Genomic DNA, 26847 nt, shown 5'->3' with positions numbered 1-26847 from the left:
AAATAATTAAGCTAACAGTTTTATCTAAATAGGACAATTTAGTGAATCCGATCTAAATTTAATAGCCTTTGAAACGAAATTAAACTCCTAACGATGGAATAATCTCAAAGCCCTTAAGCTCTCTTCAAACTAGCATACGTTTTAATTACGAACGCAACTTCTTAATTTCTCACTAGGGAAATGTGAAGCTTTCATTGAAACGTCAGGCTAAATTGATGGGCTCGGCCTGTGACCAATGGTTGAAAGCTAAAGGCGCTTTAGCGTCTCGCGTCAGTCGCACGACCGAAGCCAATGTGGCCACACGCTTCTATTTTGTGGACACCGGTTACCACGCGGTTTGGCGCCACGTGATTTGCCGCGTGCGCAAGCATCCTTCGTATTTTGAAATAACGAGCGATTGTTATTGTTTTTTTTATTTAGTTTTTTTTTACAACCAGCACCTGATAAAAACTTTTTGTTGGTACCTGTTTTGTTTTCGTTTGGAATGGACATGATAGGTGAAGGACGGGCATGAACAGTGATTAGTGAGAAGTGATAATGACGTGACGATACCTTATCAATATGAGAGCTGCGTTAATTCTCGTGTTCGGCTTCCTGTTTTGCCCGAAACCATCATGTTCCAACTTGGATAATCTAGGTGATTTATTGCTTTTATCTTAATATGGTATATAGATAGTACTCAATGCACGCACTTCGTTTGTTTAAAATATATGGAACATTATTGTGTGTTATATTGTATGATGCATGAATTTAAAGCGTATTGTATTGAAAGCATTTTTGTCTGCATTGCTTTAGCGCATGCATATTTGATTCAATTCATGTTTTATTTCGTACGTTCGTTCAGAGCTTTTGTTTTTGTACTTAGCAATATTTTTATTTTTTTCTCTACTGAATGTTTACCTGAAAATTCGCACGCCTAATTTATTATGCTCCGTTGTATATTAACATTGTTATATAGAGCTATTTATATTTATTTATGTATTACAGTTTTCTATAATAAGAGTTATAAATAAGTACGTATTATTTTATATACATTTTCAGAACGTCGCAATAGAATCTACGATATATTTTTTCATTATTCAACAAATAAATAAATTTATATCTCAAGAAATTTTCTGCCCAAAAAAATAATATAACCTTTGTAGCGTCGAAAAATTGTTAGCGTTTACTGAGATAAAGGCCGATAATGTTGAATTAATAACAGAATGGCTCATTGTTTACAAACACTGTAGGTACCTACCTCACGATGATGTTTCGAAACCGGTCGTAGTTTATTGTAATAAAAATCTAAATAAAGTGTGTGTTTCTTTACTATAAAATGCAGTTCCATTCTGAGGTAAAAATATAAAGTACTAGCTTCCGCCCGCGGCTTCGCCCGCGTGGTGTTTTGATAAAAGGTAGCCTATGTTCTTTCTCAGGGTCTAAAGATTGTCTGTGCCAAATTTCATCAAAATCGGTTGAGAAGTTTAAGCGGGGAAGCGTAACAGACAGACAGAGTTACTTTTGCATTTATAATATTAGTAGGGATAAATTATATCTTTAAATACTCATTGCAGCAACAACAAAAATATAGGTAGGCTACAAAATAAGAATCTCGTTTGATTTTGAGAACGTTGATTACTATCGTGCCAAATTTCATCAAAATCGGTTGAGAGGTTTAAGCGGGAAAGTGTAACAGACAGACAGACAGAGTTACTTTTGCATTTATAATATTAGTAGGGATAAATTATATCTTTAAATACTCATTACAGCAACAGGAAAAAAATATAGGTAGGCTACAAAATAAGAATCTCGTTTGATTTTGAGAAAGTTGATTAATATCGCTTTGTCCTATTTGCGTCTTATTTTAAGCAAGACTGATGTCATCTTTACCAAATGAAGCCCATTGGTATTCCGCTAAAATAATACGAATTATTATTCAGCCTTTGATGTATTAGGGGAATTAACATCCAATTCATGACATGTCTATTCGGAATGCCATGAATACGCAATAGTGATACATTTAGCGTCCAATTAACGCATCTATTGAATTGGAAACAGATCGACAATTTGTGCTTTGATTGGCGAAATTGAAAAAGGTGACGATTTGTATATATTTATTTTTCGGTTAAACCTTTTTGCGATTTGCTTTGCCGTTTGCAGTTTTTTTGGCGCTATTTTAACGAGCGGCTTGTATTTTGAATGTGACTCCAAATATTATGAATGGCAATTAATATAGTCACATGTTATTACATCATTTCAAATCATAATACCTATAAAACCTTATATTATTGCATGTTAATTAACTACATTTAACTATATCTGAGTAAAACTACAAACCAGCTGAATATAATATATTTTTATACAAGTAATTAACTTTGCATAATAATACAAAGATGAAAATGTCGTTATAGACTAGAGTAGATAATTTTTGAAACAAAAAAAAATCGCAGTCGGATGAAACACATTAGAAAAGGAGGGGAATATGATAAAAATGTAAGGAAAAATAAATTACGGTCAATCCGAGTTCGGGAAGTGGGAGGGGGGAGCTTTTAAGAGAAAAAAATGGTCTCTCTCGATTTCCGACGAAACTACAAGTCCTACGGAAAAAAGTTCAATGGCAAAGTTGTAGGTAATAAAAGGATCTACAACTTTTGTATTCACAATTTTTTCACATAACCTCAAAATTTAGGTGAAAAATTCAAAGAACCAAGTTTTTGGTTTTATATTTTTATCTACTTCAAAATTTATTGTTTTTCTACGAAATTTGGTGAAAACTTACATTATTATGTCCCAAATACACTGTAATTTATTTGATTGAAAATATTTATTTTTTCGCCTTATTTTGAATTAATACCAAAAAAACAACCTAATTTTCAATCGAAAAGTCACCCGTCAAAACATCAGCTTTTTTCAAAAACTTGGGGTGCCTTTTATTTATTGAAATCTCTACTTTCATATGGTGTAAAAAAAAATAAACACCACCATAGTAAATGTTCTCAGGAAATGCATACAAACAGTGTGAAAATTAGCTTTTACTAAATCAGGCACACTTCTCGAACTACCTGAAATGTTTATATCGACATCATTTTGCTTTTGAATATGCTGTAAAATATTAAACTTAGAACAGATAATTATTTTTCTTTTGAAATATTACCGAAAAGCAGATACAAGAGAAGATATAGAGTTCGAGAAGTGTGCCTGATTTAGTAAAAGCTAATTTTCACACTGTTTGTATGCATTTCCTGAGAACATTTACTATGGTGGTGTTTATTTTTTTTTACACCATATGAAAGTAGAGATTTCAATAAATAAAAGGCACCCCAAGTTTTTGAAAAAAGCTGATATTTTGACGGGTGACTTTTCGATTGAAAATTAGGTTGTTTTTTTGGTATTAATTCAAAATAAGGCGAAAAAATAAATATTTTCAATCAAATAAATTATAAATAATCAGTGTATTTGGGACATAATAATGTAAGTTTTCACCAAATTTCGTAGAAAAACAATAAATTTTGAAGTAGATAAAAATATAAAACCAAAAACTTGGTTTTTTGAATTTTTCACCTAAATTTTGAGGTTATGTGAAAAAATTGTGAATACAAAAGTTGTAGATCCTTTTATTACCTACAACTTTGCCATTGAACTTTTTTCCGTAGGACTTGTAGTTTTGTCGGAAATCGAGAGAGACCATTTTTTTTTCTTAAAAGCTCCCCCCTCCCACTTCCCGAACTCGGATTGACCGTAATTTATTTTTCCTTACATTTTTATCATATTCCCCTCCTTTTCTAATGGGTTTCATCCGACTGCGATTTTTTTTATCTTTTCATTATTTTTAAAGGCTTCTACCCCAGTCTATTAATAGTTTGATAGTGTTTGTTGTTCATCGCATCGCTAATAACTATTATGTATGCCACTTATAAGTTTCAAATGCACTTGATTCGAGAGCGGCCATTCGCTAGTTGTTGACTATTAATTTTGTGCTTTTATATTAATTTTAGTAAGTTAGTAGTTAGTTAGTGAAAGTTATTTCAATGCTATTTTTAAAACTATTATTTCCCTTATCATTCTTCTCAACATTCTATACACCTTTAGCTGTATCCCTTTAAAAGTGGGTAATAATTTTTTACATATTCATGTGACCGGGCGGTGCGGTGCGGTGGTAGCGCTTACCATCAGGAGACCATAATATTTTTTGCTGACTATGCAATTAAAAAATAACATTTTTCATTGTATATAAAATATATATTATAACTTATATATAATATTAATTAAGTTATGGTTTTCAGGAAAATCTTGTTAATGAAAGATGAAATATTTTTATTCTGATAAAGAGTGATGAAAATGAGTCTGATATTAATGATAATGATCACTTCCGAGTATAAGATATTATTTTATTTTCTGATAAAATAAATTGCGATATTTTATAATGTTTCTAAAAGCTCATAATATTATGGTTATTCGTATAACATGTCTCAATTTAATATTGTTTTCGTTGTGTTTTTGATCCTGAGAGCACTGTAGGCGATGACCTTCGACCAAGTTTTAAGGTAATTTATACAGAATCATACACGTGTATAACGTGTAGAAACATTATAATATATTATCATAAAAACAAAAAGACCCTGAAAATATAACTTTTAATTACTCTTCTGATCGACTTTTAATTAGTACTAGAAAAAAAATACACTCGAGAAACTTGACTCTCCCTTAGCGGAATCGGGTAAATAGACGTCGGGTATTAAATAGATATTCACGTCTATTTCTTATCAAACATGTTAAAACAATACTACTTTTGCCGCTCGCGTAGTTTCATAAGCGTACTCTGACGAAAAAAATATTTTATTTTCATGTGACCCGGTCGTGATCCGAGTCGAAATGTACTGACCTTATATTTACGGCTGTTAATTAAAAATTCAATAGAATTCCGTAGCAAACTTGGATTCTTGACAGCGTAGAGCTAGCAAGCGTAGCAGCTACGAAATGCTACGTAATTCTACGCTACTTAAGGTTCTTTTATGCGTAGCGCTCAAACTGTGTATGAATTGTATAATGTCGTTAGAAATCTTAGAAATATACTGGCTTTATTATAGTGAAAGACTTTATGCATACAATAGGAAGTTTTGTGAAACCAAAGAAAAAAAAGGCAAAAGAGATTTTTTTTAAATGCGACCTTATTATAATAGTACCTAGGAGTTAAAATTCATGAAATTTAATGTGGGCAGTTTTTCATTTCTTTAAATGTCAATTATGCTTAAATATATCTAAAAATCTATAATTAAATATTGTAAAATAAATAGAGAGTAAATAAAATAAATAATAATATTATATAGACACAATAATATACAACTATGTACCTCCTGTTTGTAGCAGAATAAAAGTAAAAAAAAAACAGGAATATCAAATATTTAAAAAAAAGTTCATGATGTTTGTAAAAAAAATTGCGAGACATTAACATAGTCTCCAATAAGCGATATTAGCTTATTTTTTGTATACATATATTCTATTATATACAGCATATATTCTTTATAACACATACATAGCATTATAAAGTAGATTACATATGTATAATACGTTCTACCGGCTATTAATAACACTTCCCCTTAACGTCAATCTTCTGTGATGTTGTGGTTATATATGGCTAATTAATTCTTGTCCAAGCATAATCTAATTTATGAGTAAAAATTATCTTTAGTTCTTACAATATTAGCTTTCAGCCCGCGGCTTCGCACGCGTTTTTAAAAAACCTGCATAGTTCCCGTTCCCGGATTTCCGGGATAAAACCTATCCTATGTGTTAATCCAAATTACCCTCTATATGTGTGCTATATTTCATTGCAATCAGTTCAGTAGTATTTGTGTGAAAGAGTAACAAACATACATATATATACATACATCCATCCTCAAAAACTTTGGCATTTATAATATTAGTAGGATAGATAAGGTGACAAGATATAAAGAGTAAGAATACACTTAAATTAATGTGGCACCTCAACTGAAACATTGTTACTTTATTTTTAATTTATATGTTAAACAACGCTCTCTTCTGTGGATAAATAGCTGGACTTAAACAATGATTACATTAAGGGGAAAATTATAATATAGAACATTATTAATTATTATAATAATCCACTACTTAGTAAAGTTAATAATTATCAGATCATGAGAAAGCAATTATTTTATAGAAAAAAGAAAATACTGTAATCACTTGACGTTTTATAAAAATGATACACATCAAATAGGTAATTAAAAATATCAAAAACTTTCATCACAAATAATATTTTTTTTATATACAATATTCCAATTATAGACAATTTATTTATTTATTTATTTATTTAACACTTTATTAGTTGTACAATCAGGAAAACTTAAAATTACTTACAGCTAAAAAACAGAGTACAACTAACTTGGCGGCCTTATCACTACGTAGTCAATGTCCTGTTCTTACAACAATACAATATAAACCCCCAAAAAGATTTAAGTAAACCATTATCTCATAACAAACCGATTCGCAAAGCGATTCATCCAGCCGACGATTTACATTAAAAAAGCGTTTTGAAATTCTCAAAAGACCGTCGACACAAAGGTGTCTTAAGAAACATTTTAATGTCCCCAAAGGCGGCCGTAAACTACAAATGAGGCGGAATATTACAGAAGCGGATACATTTATCACGTGCTCTTTGTCTAGCTTCACTCGGTATAAAAGCCAAATTCGCGGTTGTCACGTTTTTAATTAATATACGAGGGAGAGGCCCTTTGTAACATGAAATTCGTCAATTACCATGGCATAGTTTTAAAAATGAAAACGAATGGTCTATTGTCCGGTTTGCGGGATACTGATAAACTCGGTTAATGTTTTATTTTAACGATGTAACGTGACATTGATGACGGTTAGGTTATAGGTAACATTTTGTTGTTCTAAGAGCCGATTTTTCAATCCTTGGTTAAAACTTATTCATCGAATAACGTATTAAACTACCATTTCAAAAATGTATTCTAATTGTCCGTATTTGACAGTTTACAGGTGACATTTTAAAATGTTCGTGTAATACTTTATTGGACGGATAAATTTTAACCAAGGATTGAAAAATCGGCCCTAAATGAAAATATCGCTAGCGGCTCTTAGACTAATAATGGTAGTTAGTCTAGCTCTTAAAATAACTATAATAGTATCTGTAATCTATTAATCGTTTAGTTATCCATATAAATGTTCTTATTTTAATCAAATAAATTAACTGATTAATTAAATATGTTTGTTTTCTTCTAGTGACAAAACCAAGTATAATGAAATCAAATAACGATTATATAATAATAAATTATATTATTAGAAAGCATAATATAAAACAAGAGTTAAACAAATCATCCATTTAAATATCACACAGGTTAGTTTTTAGTTTTACGGACGTCAAAAGCAAGCCGATAAAATATGCAGCCACTTTTCCGACCGTGGAGTGGGTGCTAAGTGAGGTAAAGGCTTGTCAAAATGTTAGTGTACAAAAAATTGTCAATAGCAGATGGTTTTGCTTATATACTAGCCGACGCCCGTGACGTGTCGTTATAATATGAGCTGCATTATGTCCGATTTAACAGCTTATGGATATGTTCTGGTTAGCTTAACTGTCAGTTAAAATTACACAGATGAAAATATACGTAAAGTAGGCTTTCAGGGATATTAACTAAAATTAATAATTAATACTTATATGTTACTCTACATTTTCTATGATCTAATAAAAATAGGTACAGAACAAACAGAGGGACAGACAAGCCGACAAAAGATAACATATTTTTAACAGTATATTTTGGTACCATACCATATTTACAATCAATAAATCGTTAGAATAAACATTGTTATCTTAGAATCAGGGAGAAATATTTCAATTTTATTATGTTTAGAAGTATAGGTATGATATTATAGCGATGTACATTTACGTTGAACAGTATATTAGACATGTATGACGCTCTTTTGTGAACGTAAATATGAAAATAAGTATGAACATGTTTAACGAATAAATACGAAATAAAATGTTCTCTCTGTATATCTTTCGCATGTTTCTCGGTTTTATTTACTTTATGAAAACTAGTCACAAAACAAATTAATGAATGTATTTTTGTGTGAATTTAGTTATAAAGGTATTGAATTTAATATTATATTTAATTGAGGTTTTATCAAAGGAAAACTTTAAAGAAGTTTTATTGAAGTAAATGGCGTGTTTATTTTAGCTTAATTATGTATTACCACTTTAATTGCTATTATTTCATGACTATTGTATTATTTGTGAATTAATTTCTTTAGATTTTATCAAGTTATTTTATTGTGTACGTTAATTATACAAGTATATATAAAGAAACCTTAATGCACAACTTTAATAGGTAAACACAACTTGCACGAAGAAATAACTACAAAATAAAGGAGTAAGTTTAAATGAAGTTAGTAAAAAACTAACTTAACAACTCAGAATACATTGCATAGTGCCTACGGTACTAGAGCTGTGCCCTGTGGTTTTACCCATTGCTCCATTCCTATTGGTCGCGTGATGATATACAGCCTATACCCTACCTCGATAAATTGACTATCTAACAGTGAAATATTTTTTTAATCAGTCCCATGGTTCCTGAAATTAGCACGTTCAAGCCAGCAAACAAACAAAAAAACGTTTCAGCTTTATAATATTAGTATAGAATTGATATTCTTATAGTTGCGAAAGTATTTAAGGTATTCCTTAGATGCGTAATTTTAGGCAGCCATTAACATTAAAGCTTGACCATAATACATTAGATTCATTATTGCGTTTCAAAGTTAACGCGTGATGGTCAACTCAACTTTTAAATGGGATCTCAGTCCATTTACTTAACTTGGAAAACTACTTACAATCTTCTCCACAATTTCGTATTCTCGTTTCGTTTAGAAATGTAACAGAACTAATCTCGCAAACTTATCTGTTTAGCTCTTGAAACTAGTGCGTATGTAACTTTTGTTTCATCTTATTAAGAAGCTAAGAGCATTAATAATTAGTTATCTTCATGACGTAGCACTTGGAATGTTGTAACTACATTTGCTCGATATATTTGCTGAGTTGACTTGAATTATTATGAAGTGAGAGCGTTTCTTTAATATAACTTATGACTTCTGTTAATCTCTAATTTATTTGATTGCGATTTCTCTTAATCTTCTATTTTTCTACTTAATAATAGCTAATGATTACAACAACGGTATGAAATGTATTGCCACATTGGAAAAGGTTCAACAAATAGTGTTCAAGGTATGGTATGAGGCATACTCCTCAGTTGTGAGGTGCCGTTACAACAGTCGGATCGGACGGTCATAGCCATAACGAATTTGGAAAAAGTAAAATAAAACCTTATACGTAATTTCAAAATCATCTCAATCACACTGTGAATGTTAATTTCGATTTCCATGTGAATATATACGTTGATGAGTAATAGGTTCGTATCTACGTGTATTAAAATAGCATTTAATTAAGCATAGTGAGATTATTAAAAGCTTTTTCAAAGATTGTTTTTAAGCGGTGAGACGTCGTGAATTCCCCCACAAATCGTGTACCTATTTGTTTCGTGAATAATTTGGGAGCTTTTCCGCTTTTAATAAAATTGCCAAGTTGTTGTCGACCGTGGAGAAACGTCAAGAAATGAAAACATCTAATAAATTTTGTTTTGTTCGGCGTTAATGGAAAATTGAAATGTCCCTGGAAATGACAATCGTGAATTTAGTTTTGGCGTTGTTACGTGTTGTTGTTTGCCTTTTCTTATAGACTTGTGATAGTAATGCCCGGACAGCGTACAATATAGGGCAGGACAATGGCTCACTTATAATTTTATTTCGCGTGAGGAGAGAAAATTGAATTGGGCCATGTCAATATATTTAATTTTATATCCATGACAGATTAAATTACATTGTTTATTGCCAATTATTTAAAATGTATATCACTAAGGCTCTATAGTAGGTACCTTACCTATCAGTTCTACATATTACAATTAAATTACTTCGTCATAAAATATAGTGTAGCAGCGTACATAAATAATGCCGTTGTAAAATACATTTTTTATTTACTCATAACGTTGAAACTTGAAAAATGAGATAGAAAAATTTTCATCACGCTTACATGTTGAAATTTTTATTGAGTTTCCACTTTATAAGATATACTTAGCTGAGAAAAGAGGTCATAGTGGTGCATTTAAGATAACACGCAAGGATGTTTATTATACCATGTACACATATTGTAGGCAGACTAAATTAAATTTATATATACTAAATACTAGCCGAAACTTCGCCTGCGTGGAAAAGATAAATACCTCCCCTTTTTTATTCCCTTGGGGAAGAATTCATTAAAATCCGTTCTTAATGGATGCCTACGTCCTAACATCTACCTGCATGCTAATTTTCGTCCAATCCGTCCAGTGGTTTGGGCTGTGCGTTGATTGATCACTATGTCAGTCAGTCAGTCATCTTTGAGTTATATATATTTAGATTTTCATGTTGAATGTATAGGGTATTAGGTCGTCCTTATCGTCATCACGTCTGCTATCATATTAACAAGGTCGGGTAAGGTTATACAGTACTAACAGATTTTGTATATAGATATAACAAAATCTATTCATTACTATTTCAGTTTGCCCTTATATTCACCTTTCTATTCAAATCTCTTGTTACATGACCTTCATCCCTTATCATTATAATTGTCGTCGCTATTTAATCCTTTTGGAATAAAATAAAAACATTTTTGGATATTAATTTTTATTATACTTTTTGGAACAAAGCTGTAAATCATAGCTAGGATGTATGTAGATCTAATATCTAATATATATATATATATATATATATATATATATATATTATAAAGGCGAAAGTTTGTAAGGATGTATGGATGTATGGATGTTTGTTACTCTTTCACGTAAAAACTACTGAACCGATTACAATGAAATTTAGCACACATATAGAGTGTAACTTGGATTAACACATAGGATAGTTTTTATCCCGGAAATCCCACGGGAACGGGAACTATGCGGGTTTTCATTTGCAAACGCGGGCGAAGCCGCGGGCGAAAATCTAGTCTAGTCTAGTATATTATAAAGGCGAAAGTTTGTAAGGATGTATGGATGTATGGATGTTTGTTACTCTTTCACGTAAAAACTACTGAACCGATTACAATGAAATTTAGCACACATATAGAGGATAACTTGGATTAACACATAGGATAGTTTTTATCCCAGAAATCCCACGGGAACGGGAACTATGCGGGTTTTCCTTTGCAAACGCGGGCGAAGCCGCGGGCGAAAATCTAGTATATTATAAAGGCGAAAGTTTGTAAGGATGTATGGATGTATGGATGTTTGTTACTCTTTCACGTAAAAACTACTGAACCGATTACAATGAAATTTAGCACACATATAGAGGGTAACTTGGATTAACACATAGGATAGTTTTTATCCCGGAAATCCCACAGGAACGGGAACTATGCGGGTTTTCCTTTGCAAACGCGGGCGAAGCCGCGGGAGGAAATCTAGTAATATTATATGGTTGGTATATTGCTGGAGATCAATTGTATTAATTTAAACACGTCCCAATAACCTACTTTGTGATGTTTTAATAAATAGTTAAAATAAACCATTAACCACTATACAATTATTTGCTTGAACTGTCAAAAATTACAACATGGTATCGACCTGCTTATAATAAAATAATTATAATAAAATAGAGAAAAATGTTCGACGATAAACTTTCTAAAAATAATTAGTTGTGACGCAACATAAATAATGCTAATAAAATTCAATTCATTAAAATTTCTAATCTCCATAAGATCGTTCGCCGTTCTTTACATTACTCATTCGTTCGGAAATATTGTAGTATAAAATTCTCATATCATTACCATAGTGATCTCACGGGAATCTATAAAAATGTGATGCAGAAATTATGCAGATACTGTGTGATATTGATTGCCACATGACCTAGCCTTACTTATACATAGATGACCTACTTATGTGCTGTTTGGTTTAAAAGATAATGAAAGATTACCGTCTCTAATGGATTGAAGTTTATTTAGAAATGTATTAGTAGTGAATGCATCTGCATACTTTTTAAATTTGAAAGCATCATTGACCTAGAAATACTGTTAATTATTTTTCGTTTCCTTCAGAATTGATTAATTAAGCGTTATATTGTTGCATGTTGTGCAATGTAGGTCACCTTTGTGTCGTCTATTTTTGGCGGGACATAATTATTTTTTAATTGTTGGCAGATAATTATAATTAGTTACTTTTTAATCATCTTTTTTATGTCTATAATTAAATATTTTTTTATTATAAGATGCAGCAGCAAATTAGCGGTATGAGTAAATATACATATTTACATTACTCTGTATAGTGTTAATTATACTGAATATTTGCATACAATTTTAATAATTAGTTTAGGGGTTTTTAAATATTTTTTTGACTTTTTTGTAACTTTAATAAATGCAAAGTGAACTAATTAAATTAAATATGTAATTAGGAATGGAAAAAGGGGTTACGGTAATCATTGAAAGTAACCTCAAATTATGTTTAAACTGACGGTTAATACTTTTTGTTTTATTACTATTTACACTTTTGGTTTTATTTATATAGTGATCTAAATGGATGGAATGGATTATTTAGATTTTCAAACGACCATTCTAAAACATTGTATTCCCGACCTTACCAGAAAATATTTAAAACAAGCTTGCAACGTTGTGTTCTCGCCCTTATACGAGGAAACTTCACACGCATTCCCATTATCCCATTAAGTATCGCGTATTGTTTCAGTCGATTGAGTCATGACACCATCCGCAGATACGTTGCTTTTGCTTTTGTCTCTTAATGTACCTATTGTGTACACACCTTTATTCGCCTGGTCATGTTACGGTAGTTGTTTTTAATGAGCTTTATTGTAGGCTATAAATGTTGGTTCACTTTTTGTGACTTTGGTATAAGACGGCAAATTATAGGATGTCATACATCATATTAATTGAGAATTGATTTGATTAAAGTTTGAGAAAGCTTATGTCACATAAAATAAAATAGTCAACAGCATTCAATTATGGTTTGATTCGTTCTTTACGTCAAATATTAAATTTAGGTGGTCCAAGAGTTGTACTGGTCCAAAGTTCAGGTTAGCAGGGGATTTTCTAGTCTGTGTACTGTCATTTAGTAACTGAAGAGTTTTACGTATAGGTATTGACATTTTTTAATATTTACATAAAGTGTAATCGTTTTTAATTTGTAAAAATAAATATACCAATCAATAAAGCACGCAAAAATTAATCACAACTAAGTGACGTGTCGTATCGAAATGCCGTTTCAACACACATGTGTTCCATAAATCATTTTGTTCATACCTGGCTATTGATTTTCAAACGAGAACTTCAATCAAAAAGCGCGCGTGTTTCTATTAAATCACGTTCGAAATTTATGATTTTCTGTATCTAATATTCGTTACATGTAGGGTGGGTACCGCCTTAACAAAAATACAATCTTGTAACATTTAGTACACAATCGACATATATTTTTAAGAAGAGCTTAATAGTGTAACTAATTTATTATAACGTACCTAAATTAGGTAATATACACTTGTTCAATCTTTTAACTTTATGCCATACAATGCGAGAGAAAAAAAAGCTGAGTACTTTAACCTCACATTCCTAAAAAGAAGAACGTGTCTGCCGAGCACACGTATCAGAAGTGAAACCTATTTGGCAAGATTGAAAGATACCAAAATCATCGCCTTACTCATGACGTGACGATATTGCCATGACGCGACCTTGATATTTTACTGTCAACACGCCTAAAGAAGTTTCACTTAAAAAATCTCATTCATCATTACTTTAGTTTTGCAATTCAACCCAAACTTCCTTTATAATAGAATTCAAATTGATATAAATACAATAATTAATATAATAATATTTAATATTGATTAATTAAGCTTATAGTAAGCTTTATAATTTTATTTTCAACAATATTTATTATTATTTTTCCACAGCATTACTAGCCGGTACATTGAAGACGATGCAGCGAGCAGCCTGTGACGATGAGATGGTGTCCCTGTCCTGTCCCCGGGGAACATCCATTAGCATCCAAGTTGCACAGTACGGGAAAGCAGCGCTGGATGCTCACACATGTGTTGCTGAGAAGCCACAAGAATCAACTGATCTCAGCGAAAAGTGCTTGTGGCCGAATGCTATGCAGGTACTTACAATTTTAGCAATGATATTTTGAAGTGAAATACTTGTGCGGTTTAAAAGGAGATTTCCATTGGGATATTATTGAAGTGAAAACTTCTTTAGCGGCGTTGAGGACTTTTTCTGTAATGGGTATAAAATCTTAAACTCGCGTCAGGACACGTGACCTGATCGAAAAAGCATCCATCCTGTTACAAATGACCCGAAATTTTGTGGGTCATTTGTAACAGGATGGCGGTTCTACAGGGGTCTTAGTACGCAATGACAAAAAGAAAAATGATGGTCAGAACGCTGATACCGGATACCTTAAGATACTGTAATATAAAATGTTACAGTATCTTAAGATAAAATATTATAGTATCTTCACCGTGTGTGACGCGCTGACGGATACCATTCCAAAATATCAAACATGCTCAACGTTGATAATCAAGTTTTCACTTCTGCCGGCACTCCCGGAGTGCAACCCGTCTTTTTTTTAAGATTTAATATTTATAACTCCTTACGTCTTCAATTTTTTTATGTGGTACTACGCGCGTTACAGGTAAACCTTTAGGTTTTATTTACAAAAGAAATCAATAAAATGATATTTCCTAAATTGCATATCTGATGGTAATTACTTAATTTAGACTACTCTATGATGATCAGAACTGTATTAGCAGTAATAAGGTTGTTTTTAAATTCATTACGTGTATACTATACTATTTTATTTCTTAAACATATTTTGATAAAAATAAAATAGGTCTTTTTAATATAGGTAGGTAGTTTTAATTAAACATCCCCTCTTACGATTTCTGATACTGTATATAATTCTTCTAGTAAACCTGTGAATTTGTTAAAATCATTTAAATATCCCACCTTGTATCAGGCCGCATTCACAGCGATTGGGGCTCGGAGCTCGGACGTTGTTTAATCGATATCCGATAACTACCCTCACTTAGTTAATAGTCTTAGTGACTGAACTGCGGTATTGCATTCCAACTGTTTTTACCTCATTCTGTTTATTTGTAACTTGTAAATATATGGAAAAGTGCTGAAAGTTAAGTTTACAATTTTCTACCTGTTGATAAATGTTTTCGTTTATTTGAGTTTAGTAGTAAAAAATATATTCGATAAAGTTCTAGACAGTCGTAACATATTAGATCATGTTTCAAGACAAGTAAATGTACATATTTATGAAACAAAACCACAGCAAGCTAGCTAACAACCTGCTTATGTAAATTGGTAATTTTATTCCCCAAAGTGCCGCGCAACAAAACAAACTGACACTTTATCTAGTTGATGTATAATTTTGTCCACAGTATTCGCTTCTGCAAACAGTCGTGGAAGCTTGTCAGAAGAAGCCGGCTTGCAAATTTAGCACGAAATCAAAACCAGGATCGGTTGACCCCTGTCCACATGCGAGAAAGTTCGTCGAAGTTGCATATAAGTGCAGGCCTTGTGAGTATTTAGTTGCTGAAAGGGACATTCAGAGTACATGTATGTGTGGGTACATATGTATGTTGTATCTATGTTATATTAATTATGAGATACTTTGTTGGAATATGACAACTTACGTATTTTATGTTCAACGACGGTTTTATGTTCTTTTTTTACAGTTTTCTTAATTATTGTAGGAATTGCCACTTGTGATTATCTTAATAGTTGCCTCTATTGAAATAACTGTCTTTATCTATTCATCTTTTGTATAAGTAAAAGTTATTAAAAAAACTAAAGTTATTAAAGAAATAAGTCAGACCAAAGATAACCTACAAAAGTACCAAACACAAAATATGAAAACATCTATTGATTTATATTTCCCCGCCTTATTGAGTATAAGGTTATCAAAAATTCCTCGTACCTGAAAGCGTTCACAAATTCAGATGTTTCCACACAACGCCTCCAATCACCATACATTAAAGGAACAATCACATTCATCGAATATGCCAAGCACATGTTACATTTATCACTGGCGGAAATAATTCCCGCGCTTTTTGATATTTGTATCTCAGTGTTAACAGGCCGAAAAAATGTTATTTGGCGGGAAAACATTTGTTCTAAATACATCCGACATGGTAATTAATTCGTTCGGTTTTGTAATAGATATTAAAAATATAGTTAGTTAAAATTTAAATTAGTTGAATTGCGTTTTCTAAACTGTATGTTAAGTGGGATTGCCCTCTTAAAAAGTTTTTCGGGATATTCGTGATAATCCAGGATTTGCACTTATATCAAACAATGATCCAATCTTGTCAGTCAAATTTGTATCGTCGATCGTACTATTTTTTATTATAGTAAATAAAAATAATTTTGACTCCATAGTATTCTCTGTTCTAGACAGCGCTAATATATGCATTATATATTTGGGTATACCTCAGCGTATTAAAGAATTTTTATACTGTTTGATAGCAGAAGACACAAAGGGCCTTGTCACAACCATTATATGAAAGTTATTGGTTCTTTCCCTTATTTTAGGTCGCGTTAGATTCTGCTGAAGCCCGTAGGCCATCCTGATTTATCTATCGTTTATTTATTCATGTGATTTTTGGGATTTTCGGCTTTAAGTTTCGTAATAAAGGTTCTTTTGTGACGCGTTCGGACTTTATGGGACCGTTTAAATCAAATAGGATATGGAGCTATTTATATCTTTTTTATATTAAAGTGTGAAAACGAAATATTTATATACTGTATTTTAGTTTCACGACTTTATGAATAAACTGTTTATAAATAGAAACTCTTTTCCGAAACAAAAAACTTTCTTTAAATTAATCAAGTACTTCTAAATACGGTAGTAACTATTATATTTCTAAGAAAGACTTAATTTCTTTCGACTCTACACCAAAATTAAAAATAATAATTCCGTACAAAATTATATGAGATTTAACATTTCAATCGCTTCTTATTACTCACTCAGTTTACTCCCTAATTTTATTTTTCCGAGAATCCATTCACAAGTCCAAGAGTCGTTGACAGAATATTGTCGAGTAATTTGTGCTTATCCGAAACAATAGGGTTGCTAATCGCAATGGTTTTTACGAGGGCGGTGTGAGTCGTGATTTATGTGATGTTATTAAATTCCGGGGAGAGGTCACCGCCCGGCCGCTCCCTGGTCATAGGTGTGGCTATTATGGCATTGGGCAGTCGGGCGAGGTAGCCCTGCGATTTAAGTTTTTAATTTTAGTTATCGATTGACAGTGTATGAGGATAAAGAACGAAAATCCTAATTATTTTTGAAACCGCGTTAGTTGGTGAGGAGGTTACTCCTTCACACAAAAACAGAAAGAAAGAAACGTTGATTGGACAGCTGATTCGATTTGTTTTTTATTTGGCAAAATGTTAGTAAAAAAGGAAGACAGGCAAATAAATTATAGCTATGCTAACAAAGCCTACGTTCTATTCCTGATTACCAAGCTAAGTCAGGCCTTTCACCTAGTTTGAAATGTAGACATTGTAGACAATGTAGACATCCTCTTTGTATGTTATTCATCTAGTTTTTATGTAGATGTTCTTTATTGTTTTAGGCGACAAGAATACAGATAACGTATTATGTTACTATTCACCAGTTTTATAAAGATTTTCTCATTTATTGTGAGTAAAAATGAACATGTATCGTTTTTTATTTCGTTTTTGAAGCAACGTCTTGAACATCGCAAAGTTAACAATATAATATTTCCTCGGCTAAATAACATTGCTTCTTTTTAAGATAAATGCTCTTATTATCACAAGCGTTCGTTCTGATAAATATGATAACATTGTATATTATTATCTAACGTTATTTCACGGAATTTAATGCTATTTATAGTTATTATTTAACTGGTGAACTTGAAAAGTATCTATAGAAATAAATGTCGAAGATACATAATATTATAATAACGCTAACATGGTAGACCATTAAACCTACTTAAAACGCAATAAATCCAATCATACACTAGCTTTTGAACACATCCATTAAGAGCAATTATGGGCAGAGTAGAGACTAGACCTATTCAAAATCAATCGTAAAACACAGCAAATAAAACCGCGCGTTTACGTATGCCATAAGTAACAATACTATGCTCCATCACCCCCCAGTGAAGGTATATAATTGATCAACGAATGCTCGACGCTTTTAACGTAGTGGTTTTAGATTTCTAATGGAATGAAAGGGTTGTGGCCGAGTCCTCTGCTTACATTGCAATTAATACGGCTAATTATGTTAACGTGTATGCTCTGTTAATTGAGTTTATAATAGCCAATAGTCGTTCATATTTTGTTGGAACTTTGCGTGTGAGGTATTGATTTTGTTTCGTGGTATATTATAATAGGTGAGGTAATAATGGTGATACGCCTATGCTTTGCAGTGGGTGTTGTATTGGAATTTATTAACGTGTCTTTGAAGTGAAGATATTGTAAAAATAATATTAAGATCTTAGATTACAAAATAAAATACAGATGGAGCATGTCAATCATTCATCGCCCTTGTCAAAGAAAATACGAAATCAAAAACGAATACGTTCCTCCGCTAGTGCTATAGCGATTCTAGTGTCATGCAATACGTCAAAAGGGGTTTGATATTTTAGTAAAAAAATGCTGTCTTGTGATTTAAAACGCTGTAAAACTTGTTCCCGAAAACAAACAAAAAGATAAAACATCGTTTTACAGATTTTCTGTAGATTATTTGGCTTATTTAATTTTGTATACAAATAATAATTTTACAAATACGAAGGAATTCAAAACTTCAACGTATGCTGCCAGTATTTTGAAAATGAATTTGCCATTTTTAGGGGTAAAATGGTTAAAAGATATTCGGGGTAGTGCTGTTGGATTTTTCGATCGTGAATGTGATTATTTGTATAGTGCTTTATTGCACTATACAAATAATCACATTCAATTCAATAGTTCATGGTCATTATTAGATTATTTTAAAAAGCATTATACATTTTTTTGTTACTTTTATAAAAAGCGTCGTTTTCGCTTGCGATTTAATTCATGTGAACACATGATGGATATGATGAAAATAAAATGTCCCGCATTCTCGACTAAAAACTACCGCTATTCGCATTCATATGTTTTGAAAAATAAAAACTTTTTTTTAATGTAATTTATTTAATAAATTTAATGTAATTTACTTATTTAATAAAAATTGAATAAAATTATTTTGTCCATGTATAACTTTAGTAGTTAGATACTAGATAGGTGATAAAATAATTTTTACAATATTATAAAATAATATCAAAAACCCGAATTTATATTAAAATAAAAATTAAAACATGACTGCTAATAATTTATGTAGCCTACGTCACTATCACCACAGCTACCTTCATAATTCAGATGATTGCAATGACACCTCACAAGTCACAACTCAAAATCGATCCAACAGTTTATACTGCAGGGCGTGTCAAAGAAATATTATACATACATACCTACACTCGAAAAACATAACCCTCTTTCTTCCGTAGTCGGGCAAAAATTTGGGAAATTTTTCATTATCTGGTAACATAACACGCACACAGAAGCACCGTGTACGTACAGTGCAACGGCGAAATGACAGCACACATAGCTTTATGGAAATGACGATAAATTATTCGGTTTAGTTCGGCAACGCTCCATCTGTCTTTTATTTTGTAATCTAAGGTTAAGATAGTATAGATGTATAAGATTGTTTATGTATTTTGTTTGTGACGCTTATACTGCTATTGGTAGGTGTAAGCTAAATTGGTAATGCCAATACACAATTAACATTAAAAAAGTCTAATAATCCTAGATTGTACATTGTTCATATACCTGTTTAGTTAAGGATAAAAAAATATATTTTATTTGTTTTGAGTGACTGAATAAATGTTCAGTTTTCAATAAATTGTATAAAGGTATACCCATTGCTCTTAATTAAAATTCTGTTGCTATAGTTTTTGATTTTAAAAGCCCCGTTTAAATTTAAAAGCTTTTAAAAATTAATAACCAAGTATCGTTTGAACGCATCAGCTGACCAAATGGATAAAATTAAATTGACCTCAATATTTCTATTTTCTATGTACTGAAAAAATATTTGATAAAATACTAAACGTTGTTTTAAAAATAATTGTAGTAAATAAAAAAACTCATTGCATGAATGAGTAAAACTATAATATCGTATTATTTACAAAGAAAAACTACATATTTTAGTATTTTGTGTATCTCAAATGCAAAAGAAAGCTCTATTTTGAAGTAGTATTAAATATAATGTAAGCTGAATATAATAAAATGTAATATTTTTTACAATACAGAACAATAACGAACGCTGAATCATATAGTCTTTTGAAATACACTTCGTATATAGAAAAAGTCCCGGATATTAGCACAATATCATTAATAAGTATCCGATACTGAATAAGCATCGAGTTCATTACGATTGTTCATATTGCCATGTCAAAGAGGACAGGTGATATATTACGATAGGGCGGGTACACACAGAGCGAGCAGCCTCGTGAAGCAAATTCTTAACCGAAGCAATTCGATCAATGTTGACATGACTCGGCCAAGTTCAAAAACTGAGCTCATAGATCAACTCTGGTGCCAAGCATTTGCTGCGTGAAGCAGCTCTTCAGTATGAACGTGGCTCGGTTGAGAAAAGCGTCTGTATTTTGCGCTACCAATACATAAGCTTTTGCTTGGCTTTAGCGCCATTTTTGCTCGCCCGAGCGACGTCCACACAAGATTCGCGAGGCTGTTCGCTCTGTGTGAATCCGCCTTAAGCGAATGGGAGTGGAGTAGTGACCACTCGTAAGTCGTAAGGGTTCTTTCGTGTTCCTATTGATTTATTTAGAAGTCGGATAGGGGAGTGATTAGGCTTTTGTGTCGGTTCCTTTGAAAGCTGTTCATTTTTCGTTACGTCGCGGCGGGATTTTATAAATTGAATATTACAGAATTGGGTGTTGAAAAGTGTGATTTTTTGATGAGTGATTTTACATTTTAATGCGATAACTTTGAACATTTTGGAATGTTAAATTTATTAGCACGATAGTAAATAAAGTATTTATAATATCGAGAGACGAATTTTTATTAAGCTTTTCTGTGTACATAGGTCATGAGTTGAATGATATGATTTACGTGATTTATTTTGGAATTATAAAACATAATATATATTCATGATTTCTGTTTAAAATAAATGAAATATTTACGTGCTTGGTTTTTAAACGACAACTAAATTAATTTAGTATAACATAATTCATCGACTGTTTAAATTTGATTTATTTTTAAAATACTTAAATGTTTATTTAACAGATGAGTTTCTGAGCAGAACTGGTTGTGAAGATGATGTGATAAAGCTGTCTTGTAACCCATATACAAGAGTGGCGATATTTGATGCTCAATATGGCAGAACTGCGTACGAGTCTATCACATGCCCGCAAACACAGGGAGTCGTGGATGAGAGTAAGTTATTTCACTATTTTTTCTTAAAAAATGTCATGTAAATAAACACAGAACGATTCTCAGTCCCGATTTTTGTCAATAATCCTCATAAATCTCAATCTCAATCTCAATCTCAATCTCATCTCAATACTATTATAAAGGCGAAAGTTTGTAAGGATGTATGGATGTATGGATGTATGGATGTTTGTTACTCTTTCACGTAAAAACTACTGAACCGATTACAATGAAATTTAGCACACATATAGAGGGTAACTTGGATTAACACATAGGATAGGTTTTATCCCGGAAATCCCACGGGAACGGGAACTATGCGGGTTTTCCTTTGAAAACGCGGGCGAAGCCGCGGGCGGAAATCTAGTAATTAATAATTTCAACAAACATTTAAATGTCAGTAAAGTTGGTGTGTTGTTTTAAATATATTGAAATACGTAAACAAGGAACGATTGAGAAATAATCTTATAATTGGCTTCTTAGGGTGATTTTCCACTAGAGATGTGCGAGGATGCGTTGCGAGGAATGGTTTGTAAATAATCAATCATATCGCTTCATTTAGTTTGAAGCGTTTGTAACGATACTATTTATTATTTACAAACACATTCCTCGCTACACAATACACATCCTCGCACATCATTGGTGGAAAAGCACTTTTATCCTATTTTTGTTATTCTTTAGATTGTTTGGCTCCATACGCGGTAGAAACAGTGATGCAAATTTGCCACGGCAAGCGAAGATGTCAAATCGCAGCGAACAGCAAAACATTTGGCTCGCCTTGCAAACCTGATTCCCGAGCTTATCTGAAAATCGTGTATGCGTGCGGTAAGTATATTTATAGTTCTATATATTTACATATAATAAAATATAGTGAGTATCAGGGACAGTTATTAAAAAATAATATTATAAAATTAGCACAGGGACTTGGCTGTTTAACTTGTAGCTTTTATTAAAGGGAAACGAGAGTGTGCGTGTTTACTTATTCAACTATAGGCACTAAAAAAATGTAGTAGGTAGTTTAGACATAAATTATTGCTAAATGTAGTATACTATTTCTATAAGATAATAAGTAGTACCCGTATATATTACTACGTATATCAAATTAATTCTCCTCCTCAATAATGACGGTAACTAAGACATTGCTACATAAGTCCATTTCACCACTTTGTAAGGAGCTTATGTTTCAAATGGGTTACCTATTTTGGTTGGTTACAGCATATGTCAGAATAAAGGATGAAATGGTTAAAATAACGACGTGCTTTATTATTTTTATTCGCCCTAAAACTATATGCAAATATTGCAAGTGACAGTATGAATTGAATCGCACGAAAGTTCTTATAAAATATGAAATTTCGGATTAAATAGATACTAACTACTGAAAGTTTAATGACCCTTTCGATATATACATAATATGTGAGGAATATAAATATTAGAATTGATATCGTATTTGCGTTTATAATTATTGTCCAAACCCAAACAAAATAAACAAACAGGTCAAATATACGCCAACCTTTTAACAATTATTATGTTTCAGTTAATTGGGTTATATGTAAATAAGGCAAACGTTTTTCGATTTTTATAACAGTATTTGTTGCTATTTTAACAATAATTCCTGATTGATAAATTTCATATTATTAATCCAAAATGGGTAGATATAACACTTATTATTATTTTATATATCTGAATGCAGATTTTTAGGTGAACTGAACTGAATTTCTATCCGTGATTTCTTATCACCTTATTCTTTTTATCCGAGTCGAGGACGCTATTCTTTGAAAAAAATATAAGTTCAAAGTCTTGTATTTTGATCTTTGAAAGCTGAGAGGTTTTCCAGTATTTCATATCTTAAGTATTTATTCAAGTTTCAAACTAAAAATTCCTTTTCAGTTCCGCTAGGTGTTTTAACTGAGAGATACGAAAGCACGGACGAAAAAGATGAAGTCACGAAAACTTATGAAATAAATAAAGACAAAGGGCTGTTTGAAGAATCAGGTAAACTTTGTTTAGTTTTTGTTACAAATTATTTCCTTTTAATAAATTGTTTTAGATGTGCTGGATGTAGTGTATAGAAAATGTATAAAAGTATAAGTATTATTGCAATTTACTATTTGAAAGAAATGGATTAATTGGTTCAGTTTTACATTTTCGGTTTTAAAATTTTTCTTTTGCTACTTAGAATGTCGTAAATTACATATAGCTTCATTACGTATAATTAAAGGATTATAATAAAATAATTGCGAATAGAATCTCATTTTAATTGCTGATACAAAAATCTTATACGACTTTAAATTGAAAGCTAACTATTCTCAATGAAATTCGTATTACCAATTATAACGAAGTACCTACTCGAATCGTGGAAGAAATTCTAACTTGTAATTATATTAATTCAAGAATAAGCCCTTTAAATTTGAATTGTTAATTTATATCTATTATGTGTATTGCTTTGAAGTAGGTACCTATTGAGAGATTAGGAACTTTGACAATAATTTATTGTAATAATTATTTATATCTTAGCTACGCCCTAATTTTGAGTTAAATTATTGAATAAATGTTAATACTATAAAATTATAATTGGACATTTTTTTTTATTTATTTTATTATTGATTATTTTCATTATGTCCGTAATTCTAATTTTTAGCAACCATATAAATAAATATTTATATTGCTATTAAAATAATTATTAAATTTGTAATTATTTTGTAAAGATCAAAGTGATAAATGGGAGGTAAATGCTGTATCACCGATCGCCGACTCAGCGCTCCAACCTCCTGTAGAAATTAGCAATCATCGGGAAAAGGAAATTGCCTCAGAAAATGTGTACACGGGAAACGTGAATAAATCAGGTACGTAATTGTAAGAAAATACCTTGCTCTATGACGTGACGGTATTGCCATGATGCATGAAATTTACCCCTGAACTCGCCTAAAGAAGTTTCACTTCAATAAAAATACACCTTTACACAATATATTATTTTTATAATTTAATTTTCATGTTTGTAACTGTAATTTATAAACGTATATATTGTTCGTAAATTTCTAAAAATACATAATACCGCAGTATATCTTAAGCTCGAATGCAAGCAAAGCTGCAACGCGGTAGAAAATAATTAAATTAGCATTATAAAGGCTCTTAAAATAGTCGAATTTAAGCGTATCGCGGAAACATTGGCGAACGGCAGCGGTTAACCACTTTCGCGTTTAATTATTATCACCTAAATTTCTAAACATCGACAAATTTCGCTAAAATATTGGTAAAATTAAGCTTAAGTACTTGTTACCGGATTTTACCAATATTGAATTAATTTAGATGCATACCAAACATAAATTTATTTGTAATCATATCAATCGAGTTCATTATATGTATAAATTCAACAACATGACGTTATATTTCTACCACAATTGAATTAAATTCATGCCTCATTCCTCATTGATATTGTGTGAAATTTTTTATTCTCTCGGTATAATTTTATAGGAATCCACCGGATTGTGTAGTTGTATCTAACAATAGCTTTTGTTCCAGAACGTTCGAGAGCGAACGAGAACTTCTACTTCTATATCGGCATCGCGATCATCATCGTCATAGTTTTAGTAATTTCTTTAATAGCAGTACGAATTTATATTAATCGTAAGAGAAAACGCAACGCCAAAAATGGTAACATGTTTACCACAGAGGCACCAAATATCTTCAATGATGCCATATCAGACATAGATAATGATGCTAATGTTAGTCATATTTCTGGAAACTTCTACGATCCTGGCCACCCAGACATGTTGTATAGAGAGTCAACGAAAACTCTTCGGCCAATGAAACCTTTATCAACAGTGTACCCGTCGGCTGGTGCCTGCATGTATGGAGTAGATTATATACCTCAAGTGGAAGCACTCAGGTTCGAGAATGATCCAGAAGTGATGATGAGTCCAAAGAGTTTAAGTGGTTATACTAACACGCAGTTCCACTATGGGTGACAAAACGATGGAGGTGACACCTCCGGGACTTACTTTTTCTGATTCCATAATAGTGTGATAATAGTCATGCTTTTAAAGCAAACAGTTAATAGGTGACTCATCAGATTTTGTGTTCTTTAGTCATAGAATATTTTCTCAAGGCAATTTTAAATGGAAATTTAGGCGGAGACCAATTATAATTATAATTCGATGTAAATAGAGTCGATATTGAGTAAATTTTAATGACCTGTATTTGCTATGTTTTCGTTATTATTATTGCGGTATTAGTTATAGAGATAGTAGATATGATTTGTTTGAAATGTGCCTTTTTATCCATAAAATGGATGTTTAGTTTAATTTCAATATATTAATTTAATGTTGACGAATTATCCATAATATCATTTAAGATGTACATATGACATTAATAAACTTCATGTATAACCAATTAAATTTATATAATTTTGTGCCTTTCGTAAGCCTACTGGGTTCTGTTAATTCTGATTAGGGTTCGTTAATTAAATTTTTTTACATTAATTATATTCTTGTATCCTTCAATTAGTAATAAATCTCGCACCTAAATCTATTTAATATGCGAACTGCTGTAACCACGCTTGCAAACACGGTCATTACATTTTCCATTAAAGCACAGACCCGTCTATGTAATTTTATAATTTTTTAATAAATTATCCGAAAAATTGTGTTTCATTTCTGGCACGCATCTTTTATGTTTTAGGGCGGTAATATGGCGTGACGAAGCGTCATTATTCAATAAAATTAGGGGTATGGATCCATTCTTCAAGACGCTAAAGAGGGATCTGTTAATGTAGGGGAAAAGTCGAGTAATATATTACGCACATAACGTTATTTTTTGTAAAGCTAACAATGCGCTTTGCGATAAATCAGTGTTCGGCTGTGGTGATAAATGCGGCGTTCCCGCTCTTTTTAGACATTGATAGGGATTATTGTTTGTGGTATATGTTTATGGATACGATTTATACGTAGTAGTGTAATATGTAAATATAGGGATGGATGTGCGTGCATCGCATTTGAATAAACATTTATTAAAGTCACGTATGATAGGTGACTCTATTTATAAAACAATGCAATTTCAAATTGATTTGTCCTTCTGAAAATATATTTTTCTTGCAATGAAGAATAGAAAAATAATTTGGAAAATCCAAAAGTGCACGCCTCATAATTTTTTTTTAATAAATATTTATTAATTATTATTTTTGTTTATTTAATAACAATTAAACCACATCGAATCAGACCCTGAAAAATGAAAGGGTTCTATTCCTGAGCATACTCAAGCGTAAGAGAAAAAAAAGACTCGATTAGTAAAGTATTTCGGTCGCTATCGTGTTA

At 31.5% G+C, this 26847-nt stretch overlaps 1 protein-coding gene across 1 annotated transcript; it reads left to right on the top strand.

The window, feature by feature from the left end:
• The first annotated feature begins 282 nt into the window (after positions 1-282).
• Positions 283-25883, top strand: LOC149486422 (uncharacterized). Its single transcript, XM_089697803.1, has 8 exons — positions 283-637; positions 13984-14189; positions 15481-15619; positions 21398-21547; positions 22220-22363; positions 23426-23530; positions 24244-24381; positions 25058-25883. The coding sequence occupies exons 1-8, from the start codon at positions 562-564 to the stop codon at positions 25501-25503; spliced, it is 1404 nt and encodes a 467-aa protein (XP_089553929.1). The 5' UTR covers positions 283-561; the 3' UTR covers positions 25504-25883.
• The last annotated feature ends 964 nt before the right edge of the window (positions 25884-26847 follow it).

This window comes from Colias philodice, chromosome 8 (assembly GCF_061535455.1).
Source record: "Colias philodice isolate Cphi_HAF_F1 chromosome 8, ilColPhil1 Martin Lab GWU primary, whole genome shotgun sequence".
NCBI classification, from domain to species: Eukaryota; Metazoa; Arthropoda; class Insecta; order Lepidoptera; family Pieridae; genus Colias; species Colias philodice.
The sequence above is the reverse complement of the archived record's forward strand: the minus strand, read 5'-3'. Positions and strand labels throughout refer to the sequence as shown.